The sequence below is a fragment of the Eucyclogobius newberryi genome, unplaced genomic scaffold, assembly GCF_026437365.1.
Source record: "Eucyclogobius newberryi isolate DKJ021-1_F unplaced genomic scaffold, fEucNew1.0.hap1 SCAF_6, whole genome shotgun sequence".
Taxonomy (NCBI): Eukaryota; Metazoa; Chordata; class Actinopteri; order Gobiiformes; family Gobiidae; genus Eucyclogobius; species Eucyclogobius newberryi.
In genome coordinates, this window is record NW_027316278.1 from 33,140,639 (window position 1) to 33,162,818 (window position 22,180).

General features: G+C 40.4%; 1 protein-coding gene across 2 annotated transcripts in view; it reads left to right on the top strand.

Annotated features, from left to right (window-relative positions):
* unc5db (unc-5 netrin receptor Db) overlaps positions 1-22,180 on the top strand; it is a 394,916-nt gene that overhangs the window by 169,785 nt on the left and 202,951 nt on the right. For both annotated transcript variants that reach the window (XM_072433137.1, XM_072433138.1), the window contains exon 2: positions 7,589-7,807. In XM_072433137.1, coding sequence (XP_072289238.1) covers positions 7,589-7,807 — 219 coding nt within the window. The remainder of the gene's footprint in view (positions 1-7,588; positions 7,808-22,180) is intronic.

Below are 22,180 nucleotides of genomic sequence, written 5' to 3' on the forward strand. Positions count from 1 at the left end.
TAAGCAGGCTAAATGATGTCGACGCAATGTTTCTCCCCCGTCGACAGTCCGGGTTTTATTAGCTGGCCTCCTGTTAAATTTGTCAATGCGTTAAAAGCACTCTGATTCGCACTCAGCGTCTCAAGACAGTTATACGCTGTAATTAACATGGAGGAATTAGGTTTCTGCAGTTTTAAGTGTGTAAAACATGTTATGGTGAATTGATTACCAGAGCAATTAATGTTGGAGAGCGGTGAAGTAATGCTACACCAGAACATTTAAGGGATTAAAGGCAAGGGCGCTCGAAAAGAATGTCTAAAACATGCACAGAGGACTATATTTGTCTTAACTTAAGCGAGTTAGTGCTTTGCGTGGGTAGAACTATGACTAACTTAATGAAAATGTTCTTCTCTGGGAGGTTTTTGAGCCTTTTTCATTATCTGTTTGGGATTAAGTCCACAGTCACATTAATCATATGGCTTTAAGTCCTTTCAACTGACAACAAGCAACACTTTTTAAGGCTATTAGGAAAAAAGGATTTTACTTTTGATCTTTTATGTTCACAGAGAAAATGTTGAACTTTGTGCCAGTTTTTGTTTCACGTGGAAAGGCCCAGTATTTACAAAGATGTGAACCATAAACCAAGTCAACAAATCTGCAATCGGACAGTTAAACAGTGTTAAACTATTGGATTTCTAGAAGGTTGTGATGTCACATAATTGCAACCTATTACAACAACTTCAAACTCTAAATCATGTTACTTCCAGACAGTTGCACTTACACATATTCTTTTGCCACTTCGACTGATTTATCACAAAATGCCTGACTAAATTAAATCCCGATTCAAACTGAAGCAGTTTCTGAACCTTTTGAGTATAAACAAGTAGCTAGCTTCTCTGTGAGGCGGATTTTACTCTGATTTACTGTAATTACAGCTATTCAAAGAGGAAAAACAGTTTTCAAATCCTTTTATGAGAGGAACTTGTAATAAAGTCTGGGTTGAATGACTATGAAAGACCTATTAAGAGTTTAGGTGAATTTTAGTCTTATTCATTTTTATTTGTGGGTTTAGAGAGATCCTGATTCTTCCCATGAATATAAGAGGTTTCTTTTTATAGATGAAAAGCCCAGGAGCTTCACTCTTTTATCAGATGGTGGACAAAGGGAATAAGCAACAAAAATGCCATCATCATCGCGCCAGCGTGACGTTGAAATTATACTTATAGTCTTTATAGTTCCCCAAAAAGGTAGAGGTACTAGAGGTACTGACCCAACCATAACCCTGGCTAAACAGAGCGTTGAATCAGCCGAAGAGAAACCCAAATCTAAAGGAAACATTCTCTCAGTCTCCATTTATTTTTTAATGGAAAATCATGGAATATCCACGATTGGGGTATTTATTGAAGATGCATTTATTTAGCTGAAGGTGATTTTGAAAATGTTTTTCTACTGAAATGACATGTCTTTGTTGTAAGTGAAAGTTTCCTGCCCTGGCCAAGACTACATGCACAAAGCTGTCTCTGAGCTTTGGGGTTTTGGGGCTGTAAAAGAAAGACACATTTACATATTTGTACTTTGAGCTCAAGTGTGTATAACGGGTCAAGGGATTGCACACACGTCAATATAGTGTGTTGCAGACGGGACGCAGCACAGAGAAAAGCACAAGCCTTATGTTGTTGACTGCACATACTGCTCACATCTCAAATTCAGCCTTGGTTCCAAAACAATTCAGTACATTTCACTTTCACAGATGTAAGTGACATGTTTATTTAGCTAATCTTCTTTTACTTCTCCCTCTTCAGAACCTCTCAAGGGCTTTATACAAACACTTTCAAAGGAAAAGCCACGACTTAAGGATGTAAAAGAACTTTATACTTGCATATTACGGGAGGGAGGGAGGGAGGGAGGGAGGGAGAGGGAGAGAGAGAGTGGGCGAGATGTAGTTGAGCTCGCCCACCGTCAAGGCAGAGGTTAAGTCTAACAAAGTTGCTAGATTATTCTCTGCACAAGCCTAATGTTTGTCCAAAAGATGAAAAAACAAATGACTTGCAGTTGTATGTAATAAGTAGACTAATAATGATCAGGGTTAACATTATAAAACACTCTGCACTAGACTAATACTAGTTTGTGGTCATGAGTGTGAGTAGAATCTATTGAACAAATTCAAGATGTGAAAAGTCACCTGAGTCAGATTTAGCATACCCTGATTCGCCTTATTGTTTCCTTTGTTTTGGTGAGGGCCTGAGGATGGAGTTGTAAATGGGTGGTTCATAGGTTGTATATAGGTTGTACCTTAGACCACAATTTATGTTCAAAGATGGATTGTCAGTTTATTCAGAAAGCATACAATAAACCAATCAAAGTACGCCATCGTACTTTTGTCATCGTACTTTTGTTTTGTTTTTGGACTAGACTAGGTTCAAAGTACTACGTTTGAATGATTAAGTATGTGACTCGACTTGAATTACTTACACATCATTCAACAGGAAGCGTCTTTAAAGAAGGAGGGGGTTGCGTTTCCCATTGAATCAACTGAGAGTTTTTACCAACACCAGACCACGCCCCCACACCAGACCACGCCCCCCCCACCCACTATGATGCCGACTGTATCTATGATGAATAAATCTGCCTTAGTCAAACTGTACTCCATACTTTTGATGTTTACAATGAGCTAAGCTGACACCGCATATGGTGCATTGTTACAGGTTTGCCCTGTGCTCATCCACTGTCTCTAATCTCTACAACCCTAAAGCTCCCGAGTGCATCTGATTAAGTTTTATCATAGACTATGTGCATGCATGACATAAACATGGCTGAAATTGTGGTTCTTGCATTGCCTGTATAGAAAAACAGAATTGTGTTACCCGGTTTTGAGTGTTAGTCCAAGTACAATGGCTGTTACGGGTCTGGGAACAGCCACCGCGGTAACAAAGGAATGGAACACGTCTGCATGTTCCACAGTATCACATTAAATCTGTCCCCAAGCAGAGAAGCAGCAGATCAGGCCAAGTAGTACCATTTATAATAACTACACCTTCATTTGTCTTTACAAAGCATGAACAAATACTTAGTTCATAGTGAATATAATGTTTATTAAGCATGATTCAGGCTTAGTAACTGAGCTCGAATCATGCCCGAAAGTAAGCATTACGAGCCAAGTTACAAATAAAAACAAATGTGATTTAATAAATTGACGAAATATATGTTTAAAGGACACGTAATTATGTAAAATGGACCCTTTGAGCTGTTAACCATGCTATGACATTGTTCCCTTATCAGAAACATACCTGAAGTTGCATTTAGCTCCATTCATTCATTTGTTTCTGAATCCTGTTTATGTGACATCAGAGGAAGTCTCCTGTGCTGTTTTTAACTCCTTGAATCCATTACAACTGTGTTCTAGCATTAGCCTGTTGGGGCTCTTTGCGTTATTTTTATTTATTTTTTCCAAATGATAATTCCTTCTGCTGTCAGTAGTTGGCACGCTAACACCAATCCTAATGAGGAAACACCTGATGTAATGGGTGCTTTCAGAAAATACATAATTTTAAGTAAAAAAAAAATGAGATGCCAAAGCGAGCATGTTTACAGGTTATACAAAAATAATACAGCTAATGCATAAAATGTGTTTTATTTCACACTATACCATGAAACATTAGAGGCGTAGCAATAATGTGTCCACGGAAACAAGCAGGTGACCAAAATAGAGAAAATGGTCCTAGTAAATACATGGCAATAAATCTATTTTGTTTGAACACACAGACTTTTAAAACGAGGTCTGACCAAAATGATTTGTTCAAAACTAAAATAAAAAGTGTTTATCACCAGCAGCATGTTGATGTTCAGTTTGACATGACCAACACTAAAACGTTCATGACTGAGGAACTGCCTGAAATAGTTGTTTTCAAACACTGCAAGTCGTTTTACACATTTTAAAGCAGAACTAATTCACTTTGCGAAAAAGCAGCTCCCTTGTGACAGCACATAATAGATAAAAATATATATATATTTTTTTATTCATATTTTATTTCTTCACTCATGTCACACACAAATACATTTCGCATTAACAAATACAAAAAAGATCCAGGGTTTCTCAGGAGAGTTGTTTTCGGGTCAATGTCGGCAAATGTTGCAAGGCTGGTTTTCCACCCAGGGACAGCAGGGGGCGACGACGGACACTTCAAACGCCCCGACAATTCACACTCAACCATCACCCGGCCTCACAAAGACTACTTTCTTCCGCTTTAAATGAGGAAAATCTATATCATGGTCAAAACTACGACCGCTTTGCATAATACATGTGCTTTAATGTCTCGGGGTTTCCTCACTAACTATCCTTTTTTCAAAATCAATATTAACAAACAAGACGAGGAAAACACTCCCTGTACATACATACGTTTATGATAACTACATTTACTACATTTCCCGGGACAACTCCCGAGGGGGCACGCGGCAGAGGCCAGTGTTAGCCTGTTACTCGTTTGGCGCGCGGCCTCTGATGCTGCGGCAACATTCATTTAGCCGTTTAACAAGGACAACATTGATTGAGAGAGGTGGCGCTGGGGCTGATTGGATTTCAAGGGACACAATTGGATTTGATGCCGGGGCGTAATGGCTTTCACAGGCCTTTTTTCACCGCTGAATGGCCTGAGCCTCGAGCCGCTGTGAGGGGTAATTCAGATCCCTCATCCCAACATCCTGTACCTCATTGTTCCAGCTGGATGCATGACCCGCGAGAAAAGGCTGGGATGTCCTAACCTTGATGGAAAGTTTCAAAACCCTAAAAATATAGATAGATCTAAAGTATTGCTTTGAAAAAAATCATTGTTTTTTCAACAGGGGAATCGAACAAGATTATAGAGGAAAGAGTTTTCTAGGCAATTCAGCTGTTCTGTTTCTTTTATTAAGTTGTTTTTAAATCAATTTTGTGATTTAAAATGTCAAAAATGTAAAATAATAATCCGCAGGTGTCATAGATTATAACTATATTTTAGAAGCATAAGATGTGTGCTATAAAATACATACTCAAAATTATCCGGTCACAAGATTTTACAGAAATAGTTGGTGTCTAACAATGCCTGGTTTATTTAATTACATTTTAATCCCCATAACATTGTTTCAGTACAAAATACTAAAGAAGAGATCCAAAATCACTTCTTTGATTCTTTGTATTTCAATATATCAACAAAACTGACCATGAGTTTTACACCAAGTTCAGATTTACATAGTGGTAAAAACACCAAGAGTATTTTTACACATTCAATTGTCATATGAAAACATGAATTTATTAAAATATGCACTTTTCTAATTTGTATGTTTATATCAGTAAACTACAGAAAATATTTCAAATTGATCAGGACTAAACCATTTCTAAACATGTGCTAAAGCAGGGACTAACCTTAAAGGACACATACGTTAAATATAATTGAATGTATTGAACTTTTAACCAGTTTATGACTTCATTCCATCATCAAAAACATACCTTGACTTGTATTTTGCTTTATCTGCGCTTGTTTCATTAATCCTGTTTACAAGGTCATCTTCTCAGAACCTGACAAATCACACCGTTTGAACTGTTTCCAAATTGTTACTTTTTTTAAGACCATAAACATTACCATACTCATTCTGCTTTCAAAATGTGTCCGCATGGCTCTATTAGCATAGAAGTCACGTTGCCTAAGGGCTTTATTTTTTTCTTTTTCATTGTTCAATCCCACTACTGACCGCAAAACAAAACACAACAAAACACCCAATTGGAAACGGAGGTGTAGATTGTAAAATGTTTTTTTTTCCAAATGTAGACATTATTTGAAGTTATAAATATGAATGCTAATGTGACAAAAGGTTAAACAAAAATGCATAATATGTCCACTTTAAAACATAAGTCATACGATCTAAACTTGAACCGTAAGAGAACTAAACTAGGACCTAACTGTTATCTAGACTCTCAGAACTACAAAACACTCCTTGAAAACCACTACTTTCTAACAAATCACACTGACAATCTTTCACAAATTTTCCCCAGCGTTCAGATCCATGTTGACGACCCGAATAACAATAGACTCAAGCTGGGTCAGTGCCAGGAGGGAACGCTGTGCTCCTCGCTGGAAAAGACATTTGGCCCCCCCACAAAGGGCCTGTGTTTGTGTGAAGTGAAGCTTACGGTCCTGATAAGACACATTCAAAACTGCACCTTTGGCGTAATCACTGGCTCTAATTCAACTCCTCTCTGCTCCGTTCTGACTGCATTCATCTGTGAATTGTTCATTTTGAGGTGAATAGAGAAAAATGGGCCGCCGTGTACTTGGCCTTAACACAATAAAATGGCTTTGGTTGAATGGGCGGTTCACAATGTTTTCAGAAAGCCGGGTTTGTGTGCAAGTGGCTGACACACAGTTGTAGCTAAAATCACATAAGGGTTTGATTGTGTTTTCATTCAGAGAGGTCGGCTTTTGTGTTGGATAAAGCTGGTTCTGGACTTTTTCAACTGTTGGATGATTGTTATTGCGAGCAGAAAAACAGATAATGCGACAATTGCTTATGTAGATTTGAATAAAATTTCAATTTGAATATCAAGTATGTTGTCTATAAGCAAAACAATTGAAACATACTGCGAAAAGAGGGAGGAACATCCAAAACAAGGGTATAAAGTGATATATCTACTCTTTTTCGGTTAATTTTGTGAGTTATGTTTCGCACGATACTTGAACCTCAAATAAGACATTTACACACGTTTTAGCACATTCCTGATGAACTGATAAAATATCGTCAGAAAAAATATATAACACAGACATTAACTTTTGGTCATATTGCCCACCCTTAATTCTTGAGCAACAATTTTAATACTAAATAGTAAATATGACACAATGGATAGTGTCTTTGTGAGGTTAAGGTTAAAAAGGCTACAGCTCAGAGACTACAGCTCATTGCGCTGTAGTCTCTTATTATTATTACTTTAACTACAATTTAATACAAACCCACTGCACTGTTCACTTTCTGCACTGTACATTTAACTGTAAATGTTGTCTACATAATAAGTCTATTTTTGTCTTATTAGTACTATTTAACCGTTTTTCTGTTTTACGTTGCACCGAATCACCATAGCATGTTCCTATGTTTGTGAATTTTGTTCGCTGACAATGGCAATTAACCATTTCTGATTCTGATCCTGACATAATTCAATGCAATAACTGTTATATTTTGATGTGCAAATCAAAAAGTTTCTCCTCCTGTGCCCATGCCTGACCTGAGTAGTCGGCTTGTCCTCTTTTCTCATGTGTCCACTACTGTAGAAGAATCAAGGATAGTCCAGGTTCCATCCTCATTCAATTCTCACTCCAGACCACATTAATCTTCCAGTTTCAGTCCTCAGGCTTGGTCCAGAAGTTATGTACAGTTTGTAAATGAACCCGACTGATAACTAGAGGGTATTTGTCTGATCGCATTTCCAAAACCTTGAATTGTAAGGTTCTAACAAGGTATGGCTTTCCAGCTGTCGAACGTTCTAAAGGTCAATCAGAGCTGCCAGTCTGTCCTCGTACTCCTTCCTTTGTTTCCACGCTTTCGTAGTCCTCTTACATCATTTTCACCTTCTCCCTTGTTTCGGCAGGCCCCCCAGCAGCAGACCCCGGCTTGGACTCGGCGCCCTCGGTCCAGAACACCCTCCCTCACTTCATCCAGGAGCCCGAGGACGCCTACATCGTGAAGAGCAACCCCATCAAGCTGCGCTGCCGGGCCGCTCCAGCCCTGCAGATCTTCTTCAAGTGCAATGGAGAGTGGGTGCACCAGAACGAGCACTTCTCCCACGAGTACAAAGACCTCAACACGGGTAAGAGCGGCTGTCGACTCCACTGTACGAGAAACGACGGGAACGGTTATGTGGAAAGAGCTTTTTGGCGAATTTACTGTATTGCAATTAGCTACGTTAAGCTACGTTCAGATAGGTCTTGGTTTGGTTTTGGTTTGGTTTTGGTTTGGACGTGGTTTGGTCTCAGTTTAGTCCAGGATGTAGACTCTAGAAGAGGTTTGGTCTCAGTTTAGTCCAGGAAGTAGACTCTAGAAGAGGTTTGGTCTCAGTTTAGTCCAGGAAGTAGACTCTAGAAGAGGTTTGGTCTCAGTTTAGTCCAGGAAGTAGACTCTAGAAGAGGTTTGGTCTCAGTTTAGTCCAGGAAGTAGACTCTAGAAGAGGTTTGGTCTCAGTTTAGTCCAGGATGTAGACTCTAGAAGAGGTTTGGTCTCAGTTTAGTTCAGGAAGTAGACTCTAGAAGAGGTTTGGTCTCAGTTTAGTCCAGGAAGTAGACTCTAGAAGAGGTTTGGTCTCAGTTTAGTCCAGGATGTAGACTCTAGAAGAGGTTTGGTCTCAGTTTAGTCCAGGATGTAGACTCTAGAAGAGGTTTGGTCTCAGTTTAGTCCAGGAAGTAGACTCTAGAAGAGGTTTGGTCTCAGTTTAGTCCAGGAAGTAGACTCTAGAAGAGGTTTGGTCTCAGTTTAGTCCAGGATGTAGACTCTAGAAGAGGTTTGGTCTCAGTTTAGTCCAGGATGTAGACTCTAGAAGAGGTTTGGTCTCAGTTTAGTCCAGGAAGTAGACTCTAGAAGAGGTTTGGTCTCAGTTTAGTCCAGGAAGTAGACTCTAGAAGAGGTTTGGTCTCAGTTTAGTCCAGGAAGTAGACTCTAGAAGAGGTTTGGTCTCAGTTTAGTCCAGGATGTAGACTCTAGAAGAGGTTTGGTCTCAGTTTAGTCCAGGATGTAGACTCTAGAAGAGGTTTGGTCTCAGTTTAGTTCAGGAAGTAGACTCTAGAAGAGGTTTGGTCTCAGTTTAGTCTAGGAAGTAGACTCTAGAAGAGGTTTGGTCTCAGTTTAGTCCAGGATGTAGACTCTAGAAGAGGTTTGGTCTCAGTTTAGTCCAGGATGTAGACTCTAGAAGAGGTTTGGTCTCAGTTTAGTCCAGGATGTAGACTCTAGAAGAGGTTTGGTCTCAGTTTAGTCCAGGATGTAGACTCTAGAAGAGGTTGGTCTCAGTTTAGTCTAGGATGTAGACTCTAGAAGAGGTTTTGTCTCAGTTTAGTCCAGGAAGTAGACTCTAGAATAGGTTTGGTCTGGTTCAAGTGAGTTATTAATGTGATTTATGTGAATATTGGTGTATATTGAGCGTTTCCCTCTGTATTGAAACTGGGTTAGTCCTTTTTTACTTGGGTTAATTCGCAGTTAAATACCAATTACCATTTTAACCGGGACAGTTTCTTGACTTGAACCAAGGTGTAGGTTAGACAATGGCGTAAGGGTTTAGGCATTGCCCATGAACTGGAAGGCAACTGGTTTGATTCCTTCTCGACCAGTGCTGGGAAGTAGCTCAATGCATGTACTGTATACCGAAAAATACTTCTTCACTATATTCCATCCATTTTCTACCGCTTGTTCCCTTTCGGGGTCGCGGGTGACTGGAGCCTATCCCAGTGACTTCGGGCCTTAGGCGGGGTACACCAACTTGTCGCAGGGTTAACACAGAGACATAGACATAGACATTACAGACATTACATTCACTCTCTAGGGCCAATTTAGAGTTACCAATTTTACCTAACACATGCATGTCTTTGGACGGTGGGAGGAAACCGGAGAACTCAGAGAGAATCCACGGTAACACGGGGAGAACATGCAGACTCCACCCAAAGAGATCATGTGATGTTGGTCTGGTCCGTGAATCAAACCCATGATCTCCTTCTTGGGAGGCAAGAGCTCTAACCGCCTTTGCCACCGTTCACCCCTTCACTTTATTTATTTTGGGTAATTGCATTCAGGCTGGTATTCAGAAGTTACTTTCTTTAAATCAAATTAATACATTGTGGTATCTGATAATGAAATTCAGGCTTCAAACTGCACTGAATTAGTTTAAAAAATTGATAACGCTGCTCTTATAGCGAGCGCAATCTCCAATCTGATAACGTTTCTCTTATCTTATGAATAAATTAACAACCAAAGTGAAAAGTGGTTTTAATCTTATGTCATGTTTTTACTCAAGAATACAGTACCAAGTAACACAATATTTCACAAAATACATTTCATAAATTCAGGTGTTTAGCATTCTACACACATTTCCAACATATCTTCATGTTCACACTTTTTTTCTTTTTTCTCCTATCAACCTCTATTTAATATATACTTTTAGCCCATTTCCAGGATTTACTTCATGGATTAGAGAATAACTGACTCTACCAGTGAGCCACGAAGCGTCACGCTTCAAAACGTCGACCGATAGATGTGGAAATAATCAAATAAGTATTCACCGGTGCGACATTGCCTGCAGCCGAAACCTATGAATTATTATTATGGATTTAAAAGCGACTATTACTTTTTGTCCTTCCTGTTTTCACGTACATGGAGTTTTCATTGGATCCCAAACATCTGGCGGCGTGTGCATGCGCCGTTCCTCTGGTGCAGCTGTAGAAGTGAGGAAAAAACATAAAATTCTGCATCGTAAAATTAAAATAGTGCTTTAAAAGTGTCCGCAATGTTCCAATAAACGCCTGTGATTGATGCTCCTCAAATCCTGCATCATATCTGCCATATTTCTCCCGTATTCATTATATTCACTGGATGTACAAAACTGTATGATTTATGTTTGCGTTGCTGTTAACACGTAATGAGCATCAATATCAACATGGATTAAACATACGCAAATGTAGATGCGAGACAGATTGTTGTTACTCGCAGCTTTCAAGAGGTCAAGGGTCGCAGCTGGACTTGGGAAATATTCAAAACTGCAAAAATGAAAGAAATTAGTTGGAGCTTATGAAAACCTTGGCTGCACAACGAGAGACGAGAGGAGAAGGAAGTGTGATAAGCAAATTAGTGCGAGAAAAACAAGATTCAAGACAGTTTTGAAACTTTTGAGATGAGTTTGGGAATGTTTGGAACGTTTGGAACGTTTTATAACCGAGACAATGGCTTTATTAATCAAAATGCCACAAAAAATAATAAAGCATTTCGGATTTATATCAATTAAACACATTAGTCTGAATCATTCTCTATCTCGAAGCATTCAGTCACTGTATTTCAACCTTTTTTTAAAATTAAATAATTAATCGTATTATTTGACGGGTCGACTAAACAAAAAAACCTTTTTAAAAAATTGCTGACTGAAATAATTAATCAAATAAAGTTAAAACACAGAACAAAATTTATAAACGTGGACATTTTAAAAAGGCAATAAATTGTGGTGTTATTCGATCACTTTATCGTGCTTATACTTTGCAGCTGATTCATGTAGTACTTGAGTTTTATAGAAAAGAACCAAACTCCCTCCCTCTGCCTTTGTTCCTCGCTAACTTCACATTTTACGGCGCGGTTGACATTTAACCTGACATTTAGTCTGAAACTGAAAATCTGGTCGAATAAAGTCTGCTATAAAGGCTCCCATAGTTGAGAATGTGCAGATGAATATTTTATCAAACTTAATATTCTCTGTAAATGGTGTGACTATAGCTTTAAATACTGTATGCAAGTTTAGACATTAAATATTAATAATATTAAAAAATGTAGATTAGTTTGTTAAAATTTGAATAGGTGGAGGACATCCAAATCCTCCATATCCTCCTCCTCTGTTAGCGACACTTTACTAGTAGTTGTGCTAAATTGTCACGGTGGATAGTTTAAGAAAGACGAGAAACATAGCATAATAATAAGCAAGTATGAAATTGAGAGAATTTTTGTTTGTTACTTTATCGCAAATGTTTATTTTAATGTGTTTTAAAATACCAGTGTTGGTTACAAGTTGAAAAGGGAAAGAAAACATAAGATTGTGCTTCTTTCTGCTCCTTTTCATTCATCATTCGTGTAACTGTATAACGTATTTGTGTATTTGTGTATTCGTGTAACGTCACTGATCATGTATTTTATATGTTATAAAAAAAAAAACCTCTTCCTTAGTTACAGACTGCTGAATACCTGCGTACCTATTCTGAATACTTATATTACTTTTACACCAATTTGCTTTTTATTATGACACAAGCTTTTTGTTTCAAGAGAACCTTAATCATGTACTTTCAGCTGTGTTTTCAGTTTTTCACACTAATTCCATGAAGTTTGAAGCCTGAATGATGTGCTCAAATATCATGATGTATTCCTCTGATTTTAAGAAAGTAACTGTATTCAGAGAAGCACTAAAATAAAGAATAATTGTACGTATTCACTTTTGTTGAGTTGACAGAATTCAGTTGCTAATCCACGTTCATCTAAAATGTTCAATGTAAAGTGTGAATCCACTTCCACAATCCAGAAGATTCAAAACATGCTCTTACGTTTGGCTCTGGTTTTATGGGCCAGATCTCGTCCTGCGTCAGAGCTTTAGAGCCCACATTTAGTCATGGGTACATCGTGGTTTACTTCTTCTATTGGCCAGGTAAATCATACAAATAAACCAATAAAACTACTCCAGCAGAAATGCAATGGTCATAGCTGTGCCCAATTGTACTTACACTTTATGTTAATGTGTCCTCCCACGTTTTAGTCCACCCGTCCAAATTCAGTGGGCTGGAGGCAGCAAAAAGATTGGCTTTTGCTTGTGTTTCGTGATTAATCCATCATGTTTTACTTTTTACCAATTAAAAAACACAAAAGTCTTAAGTTATTTCCGCAAAGGTACTTTTGGGTGTGGCTTTGTCTCAACAGTTAGAGCAGTTATCCAAGTGCCAAAGGCTTACTGTCACGGTATCCTTTGGCAAGACACTTTAAGTATGGTATAGATTGAAAGTGTCACCACCAGGTATGCGCTGAACTGACTATAACATGACTTTGAGCTTTTGAAAGTGCTTTAAGGGATTAATTTTGCTACAAACTCCAGGCAAGCACATTCCCCACTGCATTTCACTATAAGGTTTTGGGACAGTTCAAGCGCATGTACCTTAGCATTAGCAACTTAGCATGGATGTTGGAGCACTTTAGCTACAACCTGTTACAAATCAACTCTCCTGATAAGCTTAATGTATAATGTGCACCGTCCCTGTCTCAAATGCACCAACTATCCATCCATCCATCCATCCATCCATTTTCTACCGCTTGTTCCCTTTCGAGGTCGCGGGTGACTGGAGCCTATCCCAGTGACTTCGGGCCTTAGGCGGGGTACACCCTGGACAGTTGCCAACTTGTCGCAGGGCCATGCACCAACTAACTAAATTTAATATGTAGTGACCTAAACTGGGCTGGATTTATTGAAGTGTGTAGTGTGGGTTTTGGGGCAGGGTCACAAGCTGTGCACTAATAAATTCACACTGTAGCTACGAACAACACGCCAAAGGGTTTGTGAAAGATGGAGGAAAGTCTTAGTTTGATAACCCATGATCTCTCTCTGATGTGGACGCCGGCGCCACAGCTCCACCAGACTTGAATCAGACCCCGGCGAGATAAGAGACGTTTGCTCCTGAATGCAGAATAGGCCCTCCACAGGAAGCCAGCCTTAATTGCTTGAGGAAGTTCATTAGAGTGGGATTGCTGTGCTGTGAAATTGTTGTGAGCGCGCTAATGGAGAAATGAAATTTGGAAGTCCGATTGTTGCGTCGCCGAGAGCGCGAGGAATTGCGCACGAGCCGAGATCACGGCGTGCAACAGGAGGTTCCACCAAGCAGTAAATTACACCGAACGAAGAGCGAATGTTGGTGCCGAACGCTGCTGTGGGAGGTTTTAGTGCAAGTTTGTGATACTGTACATCAAGTTGGAATATGGTTGAGTAAGAAACAGGATTACAGGTCAAAAGTAGAGTTTGATGAGGGAAGGAAGGAGCAGCAATGTTTTAACTTTTGTTCAATAGGGATAAAAATATATCAGTGACATCAGGGCAGCATGTTTACACAAGGGTGTCTAGACTTGTTTTTTAGGGCCACATTTTGAAACTTATACAGAGCAGAGGAACACCATCTGACAATGTCAAATTATTTTTTGGAAATTTTGCAGTTGACATTTTTTTCAATGAGCCTCCACACCTTTAATGAGAAGTGGAACATTATTATTAGGTTGGTGTAACATCAAAATGCTTTAAATTTTCAAACGTTGGAGCAAAAATACCTTTTTTGTTGTTTGGACCAACTTAGCAGGAAGCAGGAGGGCCATCAAAAAATGGTCTGAGGGCCACATTTTCACACTTAATATTCAAATGTAACAAGTTATATTATATCCCAGATGAATACATTTTGTTATATTTTTTATTAACGTTAAATGGGACATTAATTATAATGTACTCTTTGAGCTTTGACAATGATATAATGTTCCCTGATTAAACACAGGTTCACCAGGTCCTCTCTCTGAACCTCACAAAAACGCACACGATTTATCTTAACGTGCCCTTCCCCCTCTGCTGCCAGTAGATGGCCTGCTAACACCAAATCCTGGTGCTAACACCAAATCCTGGTGCTTGCTGATAGACGAGCTGTAAAAGGCTTTGTGCAGTGGTCACTCACAAGATCAATACAATACATAATAATACAATACAATAATACATACAATATTTCAAGTGATTTGAGCTGTTAAAGCATGTTTAACGGACAATGACACTACAAACCATGCATACCGTGTGTTCTTTAGCTGCAGTGCTTTCTTGTTTGTTTACATCAGTTTCTCTCCTGCTCTGGGATGGGTTATTAATGCCCGTGACACCTCCTCCTAAACAGTGGCCAACCCTTCAGGTGTTCAGCTGCTAATGGCAAGACATGGAATAAATTCAAAACCCACTACTGTAGTCATTAAAAGCAGACCACTCTAGTCCTGCGTAAGGCAAACGCTGAATTTATGTAAAAATATGTGTGTTTTGGACTTTTGGAGAAGGGGAATCAATATTACGCTATGCAAGTTGTAAAGCCGGCCCTGAGGCTAAGGCTTTCTGCCCGATAGACCGGAGGGAGAGCCGAGCTTCACAACTGGCCTGGCTGCATTTGTAACATGAAATATCGGAATACATGGTTTCATTTGACTTGTTTATGGGACGATGGAATTAATTTGGTTTTAATCATGAATGCAGTTACGGTTTCAATCCTCTATTAATACAAAAATGGGGTGATCGAAAAAAAACTTTAAATTAGATTCTGTTCTGAATGCTATAGCGCTTGTTCTGCCCCCCAAATCCTGATTTGATTTATTGATTTGCTCATCACCATATACAGTACGTGGAATGGAGCACACCTTTACAGTTACGTATCGTTTGCAGACAAAAAAATGTCCTGCACGGCATTTTGACAAAGAACAGTTAACAAATCATAATACAGAGGAAGGGGTCCTTTGAAAAGAACACCCAGTCTACAAATGATTTTAGTCTTTTGTGACTGAAACAAAGACTATTCTTCAATGCAACTTTGGAAGATATTTGTATTTTGTGCCAAAATTTGAGGATTTTCACACCCAAACATACTGTAACATGGTGTTCATCTCACTTCCCTCACACACATGACAGCTCCGTTTACATCTTTCTATTCCAGTATCCGCACCGACGGCTTTAGGAAGTCTTGTATTGTTTCTTTCTAAAATTATAAATGGCCCAATAGTTTCACGCAACAAATATTCCTGCTTGAGTTTTGCATATGTTGATCTTTTACGATCTGTTCAACTGTCAGTTTATGTCAATCCACAATCATCAGAGGTGGTCTTTACCTGTCGCAGCCGAGGGGGCCGCACCCTCTCACCTGTAATATAGAGATCTAGAGATACTTGTACTTCATTTTAGTACATTTAGTGTCCTTGCTTTGCACATTTCTACCCCAGTATCCTCTAAGGTGTCCCCAGTACAGCAACAATTGCACGTGAGGCTGTATAGTTCAGATTTTAGATGGTGTTGTTAGATTTAAAAACAAGACGTACTTACTTCAAATGAGGTACGATTTCTAACAACTTTCCATTACAGAAAAGTGCCTCTCGCTTTCCTATGTACAAATATAATCATTTCCACTTCCAATCATTACAGTTTTTACACATATTCATGTCTATGGCTTTCTGTAGGGCAATATGTGTCATCAGCACATATCAAAACGAAACTTTATCAGTCCAGATTAAACTTCAATAGCTTTTTAAACATGAATGAAACATGGAAAACATTATGAAAGATTCATATTTACTCGAGGAGAAGGAATGTTTAAAAGTATTTGTGAATAATAGTTTCAAATAATCATGATTTCAGTTGTGGCCAATGTGTCCGAGTAAACACACAAACTCCCTGAGCGGTCCCTTGTGCCATTGTGGCCACACCCACGCCACACCCACGCCACACCCACGTCACACCCGCGCCACACCCGCGCCACACCCACGTCACACCCGCGCCACACCCACGTCACACCCGCGCCACACCCGCGCCACACCCACGCCACACCCACGTCACACCCGCGCCACACCCGCGCCACACCCACGTCACACCCGCGCCACACCCACGTCACACCCGCGCCACACCCGCGCCACACCTGCGCCACACCCGCGCCACACCCACGTCACACCCGCGCCACACCCACGTCACTCCTGCGCCACACCTGCGCCACACCTGCGCCACACCCGCGCCACACCCGCGCCACACCCACGTCACTCCTGCGCCACACCTGCGCCACACCCACGTCACTCCTGCGCCACACCTGCGCCACACCCGCGCCACACCCACGCCACACCCGCGTCACACCCGCGCCACACCCGCGCCACACCCGCGCCACACCCGCGCCACACCCGCGCCACACCCACGTCACTCCTGCGCCACACCTGCGCCACACCCGCGCCACACCCACGCCACACCCGCGTCACACCCGCGCCACACCCACGTCACTCCTGCGCTACACCTACGCCACACCCGCGCCACACCCGCGCCACACCCACGTCACTCCTGCGCCACACCTACGCCACACCCGCGCCACACCCACGTCACACCCGCGCCACACCCGCGCCACACCCACGTCACTCCTGCGCCACACCCGCGCCACACCCACGCCACACCCGCGCCACACCCGCGTCACACCCGCGCCACACCCACGTCACTCCTGCGCCACACCTACGCCACACCCGCGCCACACCCACGTCACACCCGCGCCACACCCGCGCCACACCCACGTCACTCCTGCGCCACACCTGTGCCACACCCGCGCCACACCCACGTCACACCCGTCCTAAACCCGAGATCAGAGCATTGTACATGGCCTACTAAAAGGATCACATTACTACATTAGGAGTATCAGTTAGAATCTTTAGTTCACTTACTATGAAAAAGACATGACAAATTGATGCCCTAGCTCTTTAGGCGTCCTAGGCAAGATTTGTGCCCTTCTGCCGTCACCCGTGGTAACACATATTTGTTCTTAACTGAATTTGTAGCAGGTGGTTTTGTGTGCTTCTAATAATTCAACAAAAATGAGAAGAAATAGACACACTTTTGCTACTAAATCTTGAGACGTTCAGTTGGTTGTGCTTGTAATTCCATGAACATGAGACAAATTGACCCAAAATAAAGCAAAATTCTAATGATATGTAGAACTTCTCAGAAATTCACATAATATTGGTTGTGACTCAAATAATGAATATGATTTATTTTTCCTTAAATCGTGCAGTGCAGTTTCTAGATACAGTTACTAAACATTGACAATTATGGAGCTGGCAATAAGTATTCACCTTCTAACAAGAGCGCTTGGTGAAATACAGACACATGCTTTGGGCGTGTACCTTTAAGTCCAGAACACACGGAAGGATCATTAGGTGGACTAGGGGCCCTAATTTGCTTTCGACTTTTGATTCTCGTAAGCGATTTTGAAGCTGTTGCACTCTTCATGTTTGTGGTGTCATCTGCGATATCAAGACCATAAGACATTACCATTGCTGTAACAGCCAATGAATCAGAGCGTCAGGAGCAAACAGAGTGAAGAGCACACCGAGATCCAAACACAAGCAATGGCAAAAAAAAGGAAATGCTCTCGAAAAGCTAAAGCTAAACCGCAGCGATCTCATCCATGTCCTTTTACCCAATAGTATCTGACAAATGACAGTCCACAGTACATTGCTAATAATCCAGTTTTAGCGTTGTTTGAAAAATCAAAACGGGAGAAAAAAGGCAAAGTAGATCCTCAGGTGTGGCAGTGGTTACGCCGTAAAGCTTGGTGCAAACACGACACTACTTCCTGTTTCATCTTTCGCCAACTTTCTGAGCAAATTACTTTCCTTATTGTTTTGAACACTCACCCAGCCTTGTTAGCTCACAATTTTTTGGCTCTGCAGTCTTTGCGCTCAGAGTATTTAGAGATTTTTGTATTTTTTTAAGGATTTTTTTTTGGCCCGTGAAAGCATCATGGTTTATGGGTACTTTCAGATAGCATACCAAATCTGGGAAGGTTCCAAATCAGACAATGGCAGAAATCTTTCTCAAAAGCTAAAACATATTTGCTATTATTTGTTGATGTGTCCAAACATATTTGAGAAGGGCAAATTTGCAAATAACGACATATATACATTGTTGATGGGTTACATTTTGTCTAGCAGTGTTTTCAAAAGCCAATTCTTCATTAAGAAGTGTAGAAGATGGTTTAAAAAAGACATAACTAACCTTTGTGGCACACTTTTTCATCTTGGATATCTGTCATCTGCAAATGAACCCTCAGAAGCCCGAGTACAGGCATAACACGGGAGCTTTTAAACCAGCACTGCCACATTTTGTCTCGCCGTTTCACCTGTGGCAGGGAGCACTTCTCTTGGATGGATGTCGCGCGCCGGGCCGTAAAGTTTAGTGCGAAGAGAACTGTGTCTATAAAGATGATAGGTACTGAGCGGGGCAGCCTTGTCAGCAGCTAACAGCGGCTAACAGGCCCGTGATGTAGAGCCTCTGTGCAATACCGTCACTCATTCAGCTGTGGTTTATGGGGACGCTCCCTCTGTCTTTTCGGAGCGAAGGAGCCGACAGATACGCAAAAATGGCCCAAATGATAAGAAACAACCTTCATATGTGGAGGATTTCATCAGCGTTTTGCAAAAAAAGTTCTGAAAGGCATACTGTGGAACTTTACTGCACGGTGGAGAGTCTGCCAAACGCTTGTCTCCGTGGCGATGCCTTTGCTTTGCCTGGAATGTTCCACAGAGTGACATTAACCGAATCTATCCGTCCGCGGAATGTTGTTACAGTCTTGCTGTATATATTTTATTTAAATGATTTATGTAATTTAAATATTTTCTTTAATTCTTACACATATTCTTTTTGCATGTACATTTGTACTAGTATTTTCATCAAGTTTTTCATGCTGCACAACAAAACTTAAACTAGGAACTTGGGGACAGACAATGACAATAAAACTGATTTCTGATTCTGATTTCAAATATTGAAGTACATTGCTATAGAAAAAACTCACGATAAACAATAATATTCAAACTAAATATTACAAAATAACCCTAATAGCCCAGTAGAAAATGTCATAATTTCATAAAACAAAATACCATCTTCCCCAAAAATGCAAAGAAAATCTACACACAACAAACGCTGCTCCCCAAACACATTGTTCTAAATTCCACACGCTGAACAATAAGTCGATATCCGCATTATTGCGACAGGCCTCTTCTTGTTTTATGTGTCATTGTGTTCTCCATCTTGGGCTGTGAAGCGTCTTTGAGCAAGTGTTATACAAGTGTTATGTGAGTGTCACATGTGAGTCTTTATCGAGCTGTAAAAGTCAATTATCACTCTGCGGTAAATCCCAGGTAAAGTCGTTTAGAAGAGTTACATCAACGTTATAATACTTAGTTAATAATAATGGATTGTATTGCTGTTTTTAAACCAAACAGAGCCAGTATATTACATTTAAAGGAGACGTATCAATCACATATTTAGTCTTGTTTGTTCTTTCTCATTTACCCTCCAGAAGTTGTAAAAAGAGTGATTTATACATTCAAAAACGCCATCTACGAACGTCTTTGTTTACCGGATATTTTTGTCTTAATTGGTGAAGGATTTGGCACATAAATGAATGCATGAATGAAACAATATGCTGCTTTATTTCATATACTGTTTAGCCTTATATCTTAGTATTGTTTTTGCTTTTTCACTGACAACTCAACATAAAATTCAAGGATTGTGAGTCCTTGTGTTGGTTCTATATTACAGCTTACTACCTTGAGGGGGAAACGCATCACGGTCCTTTTCATTTCTCATACTATATTACAATGCTCGATACCAAAAGAAATTGCACAGATGATCGTATCTCAAAAAGCAATATGCACGGATTCCGCGGTACGTTGCAGATGCAGATGTTATCGAACGTGTTATTTTGCATGTAAAGCGCGGGTTTCATGGTCATTTCAGTGGCACGTCTTGGCTGCGATAAGACAGTGAGACGCGCCCTTTGCCTCCGCTAACAGTTTTAATCGTTGCATATCATTTTGAAAGAGGAAATTTGACGCCTGTTTCATTTTCATTAACTCAAATTATCCCTGGCTTGTTCATCAGCGCCGCGCGTCTCTGAGATACCGACGCCGCGCACCGACAGCTCCCGGCAATTATTCTTAATCTGTTATTATGCACTGCATTTCCTGGTTTCCATAGACGGGGAAAACGCATGGTTATTTTAAAATGAATCTTCCATGTTAAGATATGGATGCATAATTGAAGGTTCTATAGTTGCAGACTTTTGAAATACCTGAGATATTTTAAAGTATTGAACATTGGAACATTCCGAGGACGGCAATAACATCACCAGGGAGACCACGTCCTTCACCGGAAAGGTTACATAGCACACCTACGCCTACAAATTTAGTAGAAAGGGGTTCAAAGGAAGAACCAGCCAGATAAAATATGTTAAATTACTCAAAGATCGGCAAAAGAAAGTTTGTTGAATGGTGCGACAAATCCCATCGGAAGCCCATGTCAGGACGACCAAAGACATGATTATTGCAAAGACGTCTGGCTGAAGACAACACAACCCACGATGACCCCTTGGAAATAGTGAAGTACAAGTACCACGGAACAGTTTTTGATCATCTGCTGAAATCTGTTTTACCATGAGGCTTTTTTGGTGAACAATCAGGCACATGTAGAACTTAGAAATGCTAGTACAAAGCCTGTATTCAATCATGTCTACTACGATATCAAAGCTGTATCTTGAAACTAACTGAACAATTAAAAACAAATTAAAGATATATGATTGAATAAAGCTTTTTATTTATTGTCTAAATGCAATGAAGGCCTCTGTCTTGCATTAAATACAATATAATAGGCTATACTATAACATAAAACAAACTAAATCAATGCATATATGTCTTTATTACAGCTAGATCTACATACATACATAAGGCTTCCCTTTTTATGAGCAACAACTTCAAACATGAGCTACTATACATGCTGTAAACACTGTATTACCACGGTTACATCTCCAGGCCATGCTAAATCCCTTCTATCAGCTCCAGCGCTAGTGGATTAGCCATTAGCGTCTCCAGCGGATGTCCTCCCTCCTGTAGCTTCCCCTCCTAGCTCTGCCTCTCCCTCACTCAACACCAAACCCAGATAAGCGGCCTTTGTCCTGCCACTGTAAAAAGATGGGGACATTTGTATCGGATTAGTGTGGCTAATCAGAGGCGGACATCAGTGAAGAATTGGAAACTTATCGATCGGGACATGGGCCCTCAATGCCACCGGGGGCAGCAGATAGCATCTCTTATTTACCAACGGGGCCTGATGAATCGCTAGGCAGAGATAAAACTGACAGCGCCCTTGGGTGACTTCGGAGTAAGGGAGCTAAAGCAGGCGTGTGGTTCATCCACTAAATCTGCATGGAAATGGTTTGGGTTTGTAGCTGTGTCTGGCACTTTGGTGTGATCAAGTTTATTTGAATGTCACTTTAGACTCAGCAATTAAGGACATAGTGGAGATAATTGAATTGAATTTATATTGAAATAATGTTTCTCTGTCATGCCAAAGTGTTTGTTTCTGGAACAAGATTTTAAAGGACAAATATTAGGCATTATTTTCAGTATTACCCTTTAAAAATGCTCTTGAGAACCTTCTGCATCTTATGGTGTAGACCTAAAACCATAGTATATAATAAACAGAAGTACATTTTGATATCTGCTGTGTCCGATGGAACTAGCTACATTTTGGCCATCTACTGGCTGCAGATGGAATAGCACACAGTTTAAGATGAACATTTAAGCAGATGTCAAGCTGGCCACTCAATTCCTGGTCTCCGTCTTTTTGTTGAAGGAACAGTGTTAGAACATGGTTAAAGTT